The sequence below is a fragment of the Crocodylus porosus genome, unplaced genomic scaffold, assembly GCF_001723895.1.
Source record: "Crocodylus porosus isolate Cpor-Errol unplaced genomic scaffold, CroPor_comp1, whole genome shotgun sequence".
NCBI classification, from domain to species: domain Eukaryota; kingdom Metazoa; phylum Chordata; order Crocodylia; family Crocodylidae; genus Crocodylus; species Crocodylus porosus.
Window position 1 is genome coordinate 76,430,077 of NW_017728948.1, and position 12,966 is coordinate 76,443,042.

Below are 12,966 nucleotides of genomic sequence, written 5' to 3' on the forward strand. Positions count from 1 at the left end.
TTATTTGTGTATAATGAGGCTTTCAACTACAAAATTTTATCAGATTTACAGTGCTTATGTAGATTATCGTTATGGCTGCTTGCCAATCAAGATAGGTTTTCCTAATATTTTATAGTTTGACCATTATTACTTATTTGTTACATAGAAATAAAATACCCTAATCAGGCAAAGTTCGGAATTGCTTAAATTAACCAAAGTTCAAGAAAGAGCTGGCATTTGTGCTCCTAATTAGATACTTCTGATCACACACACTGTATAGTTTCCCTTCTACAACAGGAAGTCTACTTTGGATTTTTACTTACTCTGGCTTTGTATTACTGATCCAGCATGCTGGGATTCCTAGAAAGACAGAGCACAATAAAAAGCAAAACATGAAAGTACTGGATTAACACACACATACCCTCCCCAATCAAATCTTATTTACTATTAATTACAATATTGTCTGCTTGCAATTTGCACTTTGGTCTCTCACTTTTGCAGGTTGAGGGGCTGACTTTGCAAAGGTATAGAAAATTTCTACCTTTCAAGAATTGCAAATAAAATTGCAGACACTTACAAAAAAATCATAGGGAACAGTCTAGCTTGAGCTACCTATGCTTTCCTGAACTTTAACTGTTTGATGTTACGAAGCATAAGATGTACTCGGGTCAGAACAGACCAAAAAAAAAAGAAAAAAAAGAGAGATACATGCACTAAGAGTACATACCAGTACATTAATTTTAAGTGAAAAGAACTAAACATTTTAACTAGGAAATAAAAAAAAAAATTAATTGTGCTGTAAGAAATACAGATGACATACTGAAAACCTTTATGGTACTCTTCCCCTGCCTGCAAGTTAGATGTTTTTGCCCTTGGTTATTCACCCAAGTTTTTTCTGTTGCTAAAACCATGTCTTAACTCTGAAAAAAAAACAGACTTCACTTTAAAAAAATTCTAGAAGATGATTACAGAAAGACGCATGTAACAAGTCTAACCCGTTCAAGCCCAATTACTCAGAAGTGGAAGCTGACCTAATTTCTAAGCAAATGAGATGAGTTTATAACATGTGAAATCAATCAGGTTTTAATTTCTTTTATATAATTTCTTCTAAAGACAAACAAAAATCTAACAGCCTCAGGCTGTACCAACAACAATGAGATGGTCTGAAAATACACCCAAGGGTATGAAAGCTGTATTTTACACATTAGAAGGAGATATATGACCTTTGTTGGAAAAGGAAATTTTGAAGGCTCAGCTGTGCTTGGAGTATGGATAGCTGTCAAGGGAGGTGGCCATGAGTGGGTCATTTCCTAGAAAGGATTTAAAAGAAAAAAATGTGGCTAGTAAACATTTTTATATAGGAGACGTTCAGCGCTTAAAACATTCATATTAATACATTGAAAATCTCCTCATGGATCTGCCCATATAGAAAAAAACATGGCAAAACTTATATTCTGGTCATTCTGAATAGACAACTGTGTAACTTAATTTGCCAACCTTTATGCATGTTTGTAGACCCACTGAAATCTGCCTAAAGTTAAGTATTAAGTGGAAGTGTTTGCATGACTGAGTCCTAACTATATTGTCACCTTCATATTTAATGATTGAAGAAGTAAATAAAGACTTATAGACGTAGATCTTTGGTTTTCAAAGTATGTCTTCCTTGTTTTGAAAGTTGCTGTACCCATCAGTGGTAACACAATGAATAAATTAACGGTGCCCTTTTAGAAGACCTTCATAGCAGAAAGGGGTCAAACTAAATTACACCTTCATTCAATGTTCCTATTTATTCTTCAAAAACTCATTCAGATTTGGGGCAGAAGCTGTCTACGTAGGCACTATATTAAACAAACCCTCTACTGCTCCATTAATCTATTGTATAGAAATGTACTAACATGACTTAAATGCCTGGATAGATTATCATGATCACCCAGATCAGATCTCCTGCATAACCCCACAGAATTTCAACCAGGGATTACTGTAACAAGCCTACAAAACTTGTGGCTGAACTACCTCATCCCTTTTAGGAATACAGGTAGTTTTGATATAAAGACTGTGCACACTGGAGATGCTCGCAAAACCTCAACATATTGGCTAGTTTGAAAAATGTTCCTCTGTCTGCTGGGGTCTACCCTATAATTTGAGGAGGAAGACAGAACGAGGCAATTCTAGCTCTTTAGAAACTCCTGTCTTTATCCCCTGGCCAGCATAGATGTAGGCCAGCTACAGCCACAGTTAGAAGTCGCTTCCTCAAATGAAGCAAGCCATGTATCAGCAGCTGAAGTGTCCATTCTAATAGTCAAGTCTTGCCTAAACTAGGGATTCTAAAATGTTACCTAACTGGAATACTGTGTTTGAACTGTTTAGGATACACAAGGCTCCCAGCTTTAAACACGTGCTTTGCTGTTTGAATAAAGATTAATCTAGGCAAGGCCCCAGGGACTTAAAAGGGCCTTGGAAAGATCAGAAGACAGAACTGATTTGGTTCCTGCCAATGTTCTTAGCAGCTGACAAAGAACAGACCTATCCCAAGGATTAAACACCTGTCTAGGATCTGCCATTTTTCTTCCTTTCCTGAGAATACTCCTTCTCAACACTTCCAAATGTTCATTAACAGCCCAAATTCTCTTCCAAATTTAACCTTGCATCATTCTGAATGAGCATCATTGCAGTCACCCTTCAAGTATGTCAAAAAACTTGAGACCGACTTCCCAGAAGTCACTCATGTAGGAACGAAATCAAATGCACAGTGCTGTTAAAGTCTTTATTACGTCATAGTCTTCAATCCTTTTTTTGTCTAATTAGAGCAACATTGGGGAAAAGGTGAAATGTCGCCATTTTTCCAACCAAATAGCATTTCAAGAAGAACATTAGGAAGTTAAATATGTAAATCAAAAGATTTACCATGAAATATATCTACATTGCTATATTTGGCTCTACAAACATCCATTAAAACAATCTAGAGAGATTTCTATGCAAGAACCGTGAGCAGAGGATTTTACAGATCTAGTTATCATCTTTATGTAACTCTTATCACAGTTAACAATGTTAATGATGATAATGTGATCAAACATTTCCCTTGTATTCTCTCTTTCCTCCCATCATTTCTCTCATTCACTAATTGTGACTTGTTGCAAAAACAAATTACAAGCTCCCTGAAGCACTGTACTGTTATCATGGCTTTTTACCTATTTCTGCATTGCCTAGCATACTAGGATCCTGAGCAAGCAAAAGATTTCTTTCTTTCTGGGACTACAATATTAATACAGATCCTATTTTAAAAGCTAGACTGTTAATTTTATCAGTGAAGTACTCCCAGGTGTACCATTCCTGCCATGGTACTATATTGCGTAGACAAAGTATTTAGAGGACATGAGTTCCTTGTAAGATTACTTTCTGAGAGCAATCAAAGCATCAGCAGCATTTTGAATCTTGCTTCAGGCAACATTGAGGGAAGCAGATTGTGGAAACATAGACCTACACTATACATAAACCTATACTAATCACACACACATTTTTGCTCCCCAGGCTGGTAAGGATAGGGGTAGTGAAGATGGCATAGTGAGTTCAGTGTCTTTGGAGGAAAAAAGGGTTCACATTCAAAAACAACAATCCCAGAACTAAGGGACAGAATTCTTTGGTTCTGTAGTATTTAGTGTATAATCAGAGCTATTGCATTTAGAGTCTGGCTCGAATATTTACTCAAGAAAAGACGGCTATTTTTTTAGTTTTATTTGTGTACTCTGATGGATGCCCAAAGTTGACATTTCTGACACGCAATATGTACTGATCTAACAGAAGCACACTATAATTTCTCCCCATATTAATTTAATCAAATCTGGGGGATGGAGGAAATGGGGCATGCAAGCGAACATTACAAGGGTTTCACTATATGACTTTAAACAACTGAACTGTGACAGCTATACCCTTACCTTCAAGATTTCCTCAACACAATGGACATCATTGGGGAAGGTTTGCTAAAATGTAAAAAAAAGAAAGATAGTGTGAATTTTCAATCAGTTTTTGTGAACTCTTGGCCTGAAATCCAAGTAGATGAGCAAAGGCTGATCTGATATTTCTAGAAAACATACTGAGTAAATAAAATAACACAAGTTAAACTACGGAAGTTCCCCAAAATCACAAGAAAAAGAGGTTGTAAAAATCACTCTCACCATTAACAAAGTTTGTGCTTTCAGCTCTTGACTGGAGAAAACAGGAAGGAAGGAAAGGGGGAGGAAAAACAGATGAAGTTTATATCCCTCAACAGCAACCACTGTTGAATGGTTGGAGAGCTCTATCACAGGAAAAAGGGAACTCAGCTTAGCTTGGAGCACAGAATTGCCATGACACTGGTACAAACAGGGAAAGGGAAGGACACACCCCGATGCAGTTACAGCTATTCATTTAGCTCCCTCTCATGTCTTGACTTCTGTCTGTTAACCTCACCTTTTTCCAAGAGTGCGAGAGCGAGCATGTTGAACAAACCCACTTCTTTGACCAGAGTGACCCTCTTCCACCAATTTCAGAACTTGCTTTACCACTTCTGTTGACCTAAAAGTATCCCCCCAACATGCAGTATCAGAAAAGCCCCAAACCCACACAACATTCAGAGAGAGAGGCAAGACTGAGTAAATGCAGAGACAAACTACATTACCAGTGCCTAGAGTCACAGCTTGAGAACTGATGCTTTCATCACAAAGTTTCTAATCCCCATAGTTGTGAAGAAAGGCTTGAAAAAATTATTTAATTATAACTAGTACCATAACAACTCCCTAAATTTGTAGGCAGCCTGAAACAACAGCAGTTCTAGATGGCCAGGGTGAGGGAGAATTGTTACCCTACATCACTGCAGACCATGTAAAGGAATGCCTTGAGAGGCTGGATACCTTCAGGTCAGCTGGCCCAGACAGTTTACACCCCAGGGTACTTAAAGGGCTGGCAGGCATCATAGCTCAGCCCTGGCCTGGATCTTAAAGAACTTGTGGTGCTCACGTGAAGTTCCTGAAGACTGAAAGAAGGCTAACGTAGTGCCTATCTTCAAGAAAATGAGTAAAGTAGATCTAGAGAACTACAGGCCTATCCGCCTCATCTCTATCCTGGGGAAAATCTAGGAAAAAGTTATCAAAGAGACCATGCTTGACAAACTGGTTGATAAAAACATCTTGAGGGACAGCCAGCATGGGTTTGTTGTGGGTAGGTCTTACCTGACCAATTTCATTTCCTTCTATGACCAGGTGACATATCACCTGGACAAGGGAGAAGAGATAGATATCATATATCTTGACTTCAAAAAAAGCTTTTGTTCTGGTGTCCCATGATCTCTTAATGGAAAAATTAGCTAACTATGGCTTCGGCTACATCACAGTTTGATGGCTGGACCAGAGAGTAGTAATAGACGGAAGTAAATCATTGTGTTGTGGCGTGACCAGTGGGGTCCCCCAAGGCTACATCCTTGAGTCTATACTCTTTAACATCTTTATTAACAATGTAGACATTGGTATCAGAAGTGGACTGGCCAAGTTTGCCAATGACACCAAACTTTGGGGTAAAGTGTCCATACCTGAGGATAGACTGGTGATCCAGGCCAACCTCAGGCTCAGTAAATGGGCAGATGAAAACCTGATGGTGTTCAACACCGAAAAATGCAAGGTACTCCACCTTGGGGAAAAAAACCCCGCAGCACACTTACAGGGTTGGCAGTGCTACGCTTGCTAGCACCATGGCCGAAAGGGACTTAGAGATCATGACTGACTGCAAGCTGAATATGAGCCACCAATGCAATGTTGCAGCTGGTAAAGCGAGCATCCATAGATGCCTCTCAAGCAAATCCCAGGATGTCATCCTCCCACTGTACTCGGCCTTGGTGAGGCTGCAGCCAGAGTACTGCATCCAATTCTGGGCTCCACAATTTAAAAAAGATGTGGAAAAATTTGAGAGTCCAGAGGAGAGCCACACATGATCAGAGGGTAGGAGAACAGGTCCTATGATAAGATATTGAGAGACATGGAACTCTTCAGCCTGGAAAAGCCCAGGCTCAGGGGGGATCTGGTGGCTGGCTATACATATATAAGGGGTGTACATCAGGATCTCAGGGAACACCAGTTCACCAGAGTGCCCCAAGGAATGACCAGGTCAAACAGTCACAAACTCCTCCAAGACAGCTTTAGGCAGGACATAAGGAAAAACATCTTTGCTGTCCAAGCCCCCAAGGCCTGGAAGAGACTGCTTCCAGAGGTGGTGCAAGCACCTACTCTCGAGTCTTTTAAGAAACATTTGGACATCTATCTTGCTGGGATATCTATTAATGAGCAACTGCTCCACGAACCTCAGCAGGCTGTTCCCTCCAAGATCTCTTCCCCCATCAACATCACTCCAGCAGAGAAGCCTGTCTGAACCAGGAAACAAGTAGTCCTGAGCACTCCCAATTAGATTTACTCCAGGTTCTGAAGCAGCAAGGGGTGGTAAGGGACTTGTTTAGAAGTGCGGCAGAATCCTACTGCTTTTGGAGGCAGAGGGATCCTTTGTTTTTTCACATACATCCCTGGAAAAAGGTAGACACTTCTTCCACTATTACTTTAAGGTTGGAATGGAGCGACAGCAGAAGGATAGGGCCAGTGAGGAACCATCTAGGAATTCTGTCTAGGCACACAGATTGCCCCAAGCCAGCCATAAGTGTATAAATTAAGCTCTGAGGAAGAGTCAAAAGTAGAAGTAACACCAATGTTTCCCAACCACATCTAACAAAACAGCAAATATAATGGCTGGTGTCACACACATTTTAAACATCCTACTGGGATATACAGAGAGCAGAAAACCACCTAGCAGTTTCCAGTAGGATACATCTATCCACAATACTCAATGTTACAAAGCAGCAAATAGCATAAATACAGCCACACAAATAAAAGAAAGCAAATGCCTCCTGCCTGTAGAGTCCATGTTTGTAGAAGGTATAGAACAAACTCAACCAGTTGCCGCATAATGGCATGGTCATGGGTGACAGCAAACAGAGATGCTCAGTGGGAAAGAATTAATAAGAAGCACTCTAATTCTTGCACCAAGAATAGGAAAAGCTGTCTGAGAAATGTTAAGTGACAGGACACAACACTGTTTCCACCTTAAAGCTGGCCAAGGAGGACAAGTTTATGTAATTTATATGCATTTGGGTTTTATTTGCTATTCAAGCTAACTGCTACCCTGAGAGTAACATATCCATTATGCACGGGGACTTTCACCTGATCAATGATATCCTTAAAGTTAGAATTAGAAAATAATTTATTAAGTTCAATTTGTTGACCAGTTACTCTTACCAACACGTAGCAAATTCCATTTTTTCATCCTACACTAGAAAAGCACCAATTAAACAAAAACACCTGGTTGCAAGTGTGCTTATGGAAACAAGATGATATTGGGGGAAGGTGGGAGTTTGTTAAATTAACTCCAACACTGGCTAAGAGAGATCAGATCTGAGCTCTGCTCTCAACTAGAAAGTGCCTTGCGCCGTCCCTTCCATTTTACTAACAAAGAAACCAATTAAGTCCACTCATGGCATCTGACAAAGTAGATTGTCGTCTATAAAAGCCCATGCCTCTCTCAACAAATTAGTCTATAAGTGCCATCCTACCCTGCCTTCTAATAAACAAAGTTGGCAAACAGAGTGTTAACATAGTAAGGTGACAACCCAAGGATTATTTCACCTGTAAGAGAGGTGTGGGTTTTTTGTTGGTTTTTTGGGTTGTTTTTATTTATTTATTTTTACACACGCACACCTACCTACCCACCCACTTACCCACCCTTTACACATGGAAGTGAAAGGGCAAACAAAACCTTCCCCCACCCATTCCTTTTCAAGATCTCTAAAGAGCTGAACTCATTTATTCCTAATCTATACTGAGCTGTCAGTATGGCTGCTGTCACATGATGAAGATTTCACTTTTGTCTAATTCTGATCTTACCTGCTTCAACATAAATCAGAAGCAACTCCCCTGGGTGAAAAACCAAACAAATCAGGCAGCAATTGTAAGCGAGTGTGTGTTCATTCAAGAGAAAGAAAATGCAAAATTCTCGTCCTGTAGTAGAGCTAGTGCACAGAAGGGCTCTTCTCTCTCTTTTTAATTACAGCAAACATTATCTTGTATTCCACCAATCAAACTCACCTCTGGGATTCATGACTAGCAAACTCCCCAGTGAACCTAGAAACCTGCATCTCACTGCACTGAAATGGAAGCAGATTAACTGGGCAAAGAACTCTTCTGAAATAGTCCTGAATGGCATGCAGTCCTTGAAAGGATTGGTTATACATGGGGAAGAAAAAGGTTCCCACACAATGGGTATTAAAGTTCCCTCTACACTAGAGTACTAGAAAATCAAGTCAGTTTTTACTGTCCCAGAACTTAGTGTTTTAAGAGTTTTATTGATGGCAAGAGTGAAGCACAGTTAATATGAGGATGATGCCTGTTTTGGGTATCTTCTACCTCACTGCGAGGGAGGCTTTCTAAGCAATTCTTGATTCAGGTACTGTAGATCCCATAAGGCTTTGAAACTGGTTTAGCTTTGTAAAGAGAACTTCTTTGTAGTTAAATCTTCAGGAAGATTCATTTCATTCCTAAAAGACTTGGTTCAACAACTGCCTGCTGCTGTACTTCTTCATACATTGAAGACATTAGTACAGCAGGACCCATTTTGTCCCATGCAGCCTGATCAGATGAGCAGCAGCCTGCCACCAAAACACATACTCACACCGTTTCTTAAAAGAAACATAACTACTATATTCTATAGCCACAGCACAGTCATTGTAGGGGGATTTTTCTCTGTGTATTTAAGTCTATGTCAGATTTAACTAATAACTACCATACAAGTACAAGCAGTTCCAGAGAAACAGTTAAAAAGAACTAGGTATATGCATCTTCAAACCTGGTTTTACTCTTATACTAGGGAAAAAACAGAATGTGAAATGGCTACAACTGCCTAGAAAATCTATGCCACTACCAAATTCTCTCTTCTCAAGAGCACAGGTTTATCTGCTGTCTTAAAGAGTTTTAGGAGAATATTTGTACTCCAATATGCTGCTGTGCTTTGTGATAAGGAAATAAAAATCCTGAAGGCCACGTCACCAACTACAAAAATGTCAAATAGTAAACAAAACTGCCGCCAACGAAGGGCCTAACATCAGGCTCGCAGCAAAATGTTTATTCTACAGGCATCAGTGACTGTCACTGGCAAAAATGGACTTTTACTTCTAAGGGCAAAAAAAAAGAAAAAGAAAAAAAAGCATTTTTCCCCGAAGACAGAAAACAAGCAAACAGCATAAGCCACAATTCGTACTTTGTATTTAGGAGCCAAGTTCTCCCTTGGTGGGGCAGGTTAGCTCAGGGATCTCTGCACCATTTGCATTCCAGAGGATTCCCACCATGGGAGGCCAAACTAGCTGAACATTCAAGCAGAAATGTCTTTATGCCTACTGTGACATACGTCCCAGTCTGGCTGGGACAGTCCCGGACTTCATAGATTCTCCTAGCATCCTGGCTGGTTGGTGAAAATGGAAACAAAAGCCCCTGATTGGTGCCACCCTGCCCAGCCAGGCTCCTCCTGGGACAGGGATCAGCCAGGGCTGAGGTGAATGGAGCGGGCGGGGGGCGGGGGGCTCAGGGGCACGGAGGAGGGGGGAAGGCAGCACCCAGGATTTCCTTAAAACTAATACAGTCACCCTATTCATGCCTCTTATTAGCTGATGTAGGGCCTGAAGAGAGGATTAATTTGTGATCCCAAAAAGGGACAGTGGATCTGTTTTGCTAAGTATATGCTAGTTCTCATGCTCTGTTCAACCAGCAGAGAGAAATTACAACTGCTATTTCAACCCAGAAATTAGAACAGTGCTGTCATGAGTCGGTCCATCTGCCTTAATCCTAGAGATGGCACATGTGCTTGCCTTTTATTTAAGCTCTTACCTTTGCCCATCACTTGTAATATCTGAGTAGCTTTGAATTCACCTCTCCAACTTTCCCACACCCACCCATATAGAACTTGAAAAGCTGGGCTTTGTGCACGTGGACTGAATTTTACCTGCAAGGAAGAATGTAAATCTGTGCTTTGTGTCAGCATGCTACCCAATATTAAACCACCACTGCTGCCCAGCAGCAAATCACTTCCTTTGCCAATTCTCTAAAGAACAGTCCTTTCTTCCTTCAGGTCTTTGTGTGACAAGGTATTTAGCAAAATACACAGATTCACTGGAATTTGACAGGCCGCACTGTGAGTGCTTGTGTTATGGCCGCGAACTCCCAACTCTGGGCTTTCAACTGATTGCCTTAGTGCCTGTGCCGTCCCAATCCCTCTAAAGAACAGTTGCCCCATGAAGAGTTAACCTCCCTCCCATAACCTTGAAATATAATAAATCATGAAACAAAAAGAAACTCTGCTAAACAATTATGGGTTTAGAGTATTAAATATTATCTGCTGCTTTGTATCCCTGTTAGCAGTTTTACAGCCTTTAGAGAGAGAACATTGTAAGGCACTCTCAAAGGACAACTAGACAACTGCTGCATATATTTTCTGTCTTGTATTGCAATTTGTGCAAGCCCCAGGTGGAATTTCTTCATAAGATGCTGATGTTGAATTTCAGCTAGGAAATGATGCATACTTCTCTAGATGCCACGTTATCCCACACAAATCTTGTTAATGTTTGATGTCAAAACTGTTTCACGATGGTGGCCCACTGTAGTTTAAAAAAACCACAAACACAAATTTCTCCAGACAGACAGACAGACAGACAGACACTGTAGTATATCAGTATTTTTTTTTAAAATTATCAAATGAAAATGTATTTTGCAAAAACAGCCCTTTACATTTCTGCTCAAAAAAAGCCCAACTCCCATGAACTTATTTCAAGCTGGCCCATAAATGAAGACAAAAATCCATCCTCCTATCCTCATCACAAAAGCATGACAAGGCCCACATTTATACATGTAAGTGTTTGGTACTTGGGTCCTGTGAAAGATTCAGATTGTTCCTGTTACTGAAAACCCAACTCTGTAGAGATTCAGATACACACACAGCCTTGAAAGAAACCCAGTCATTATAAAAAAAAAAAATCAAATTCACAGGTACTTAAAGCCAACAGTGACCTAGTATTACTGATGAATAAACACATATCCACCAAACCTACTGCACACATTCTGCAAGAGTCTCTCTGTCCAAGAGTCTAAGGAAAAAAACATTAAATTTGAGGGACAAGTAAAAAATTTATGTTTGTTTAGTATGCAAAGAGTGGGTAAGAAGATTATATACCAGAGCACGAGTTATGCAAAACTAATTGCAGATTTTCAGGTTACAAATACCCGGTTAAATAAACAAGTAAGTAATTATCATGAGAAACACATGCAGCACTTGAGATTATACAGAATAAATTAAATTGCCAACTATTTGGAGGGAGACAGGATAGTACAGATAAAGAAAAGACAGTGAAACATGTTTACTTAAAGAAGTTTTGAAGACTGCCATCATTGATTTATGAGCCCATCTGAATTACCAAATAAAACTCAGGCAAGCTATTAAAATAGCAAGATTCCAACACATTCTCCAGCTTTTATAGTTTTGTGTTTATAAATCTCCCATTTCACTAACCTGCATGATCAGCTGATACAGGAAGAGTAATACTCTGTTGGGGCATATAATCTCATTTCTAACGATAGACAATACTTATACACCAGAGATGTGCTACGTAAAGTCCAAACAGATGTTAAATACAGTTTACTGAAACTTTATACTTCAATATATCTTAGAGGTTCAATCCATTGAGACCTATGATTCTAAAAGGCCAGAAAACAAGTCCACTCCCACTATTTAGTGGCTCTCTGAACCCACCAGGTTTCTCCTGGTTACCTCAATCCAAAAAAAAATGTCTATACTTGCACTAATGCAAGAATGAATACAGCAATACATTGTACTAATTTTTTTCTGCATAAAATCATGTATGTTAAATCACATGCAAGTTAGGTAAACCCAAAGCTTATGTAATTCTAGGTACTGCAATTTTGAGACGCATCAGACACTGGCTGGTGTCAGAAGTCAAATCCCAGACTACATAAGAAAGTTCCTGTAGAGCAGTTCTTTTTATATATATATATAAAATACAACTCACCTAACAATGAAAGAGAACAAAAAGACAGACTGAACAGTTAAGTCCTCTGTTGCAATGTTTCTCGAACTGCGGGTCACAACCCAAAAATGGGTCGTAAGAATATATGAAAGGGTTGAAAACTAACTTTAAAAAATGGATCAACAAACTTTAAAAACAGATTCTCCTTTAAAGGAGATAAACGTAGGAAACGGTGGGTTTCCTGTTGCAGGCTGGCAGAATTCCAGGCTGCAAGGGGCTGCTCATGGCTGGGGGGGAGTGGGAGAAGCGTGATCAGGCAAGAGGTGCAATGTGCATGTGTGCACACACACATGCACGTGGGAGCCAGGCAGCACGGGCTGGTAAGCAGCTCCAGCAGGTAAGTCTATGGGTCAGGGGAGAGAAGAAGGGGGCACAGGCAATGTGTTGTGGAGTGCCCACAGGTGATGCTGCCCACCACCCCATATCCACGATGGGGTAGAGCCATGGTCTGAGGGGAGCTGTGGTGGCAAAGCCATGATGCTAGGGCAAAGTCGTGGCCAGTCACACAAGCGGCTGTCAGAGAGAGATGGTAAAAACAGCACAGCCCTCACACCATCCAGTATTTCTCACGCTGCTGGTGCTGTGACTGGCATAGGGGTTCCAGGGGCAGTAGCACCAACGAGTCTTGCCACCCCACTTTGCACTCCACTAACAGTTCCTACTCATGCTGGTTCAGCCAAGCTGCAGCCCCATGCCCACACTGTGTGAGAACAAATCTGAGGGAGCATGTGCCCCACATTCTAAGGGTCTGGGGCCTAGGAGTAGCAGGTTAGGAGTGAGGGGCACCAGCAGGTTGGGTGTGGGTGGGGGAGGGGGAGGGGGAGGTGAGGGGC

General features: G+C 40.7%; 1 protein-coding gene across 5 annotated transcripts in view; it reads right to left on the minus strand.

Moving 5' to 3' along the window:
* The window catches only part of AFF1 (AF4/FMR2 family member 1), a 207,482-nt gene that overhangs the window by 49,066 nt on the left and 145,450 nt on the right, over window positions 1-12,966 (minus strand). For all 5 annotated transcript variants that reach the window (XM_019552822.1, XM_019552823.1, XM_019552825.1 and 2 more), the window contains 3 exons: window positions 3,912-3,956; window positions 1,203-1,289; window positions 303-339 (listed from right to left, as the gene is read on the minus strand). In XM_019552822.1, the coding sequence (XP_019408367.1) occupies window positions 303-339; window positions 1,203-1,289; window positions 3,912-3,956 (169 nt within the window). The remainder of the gene's footprint in view (window positions 1-302; window positions 340-1,202; window positions 1,290-3,911; window positions 3,957-12,966) is intronic.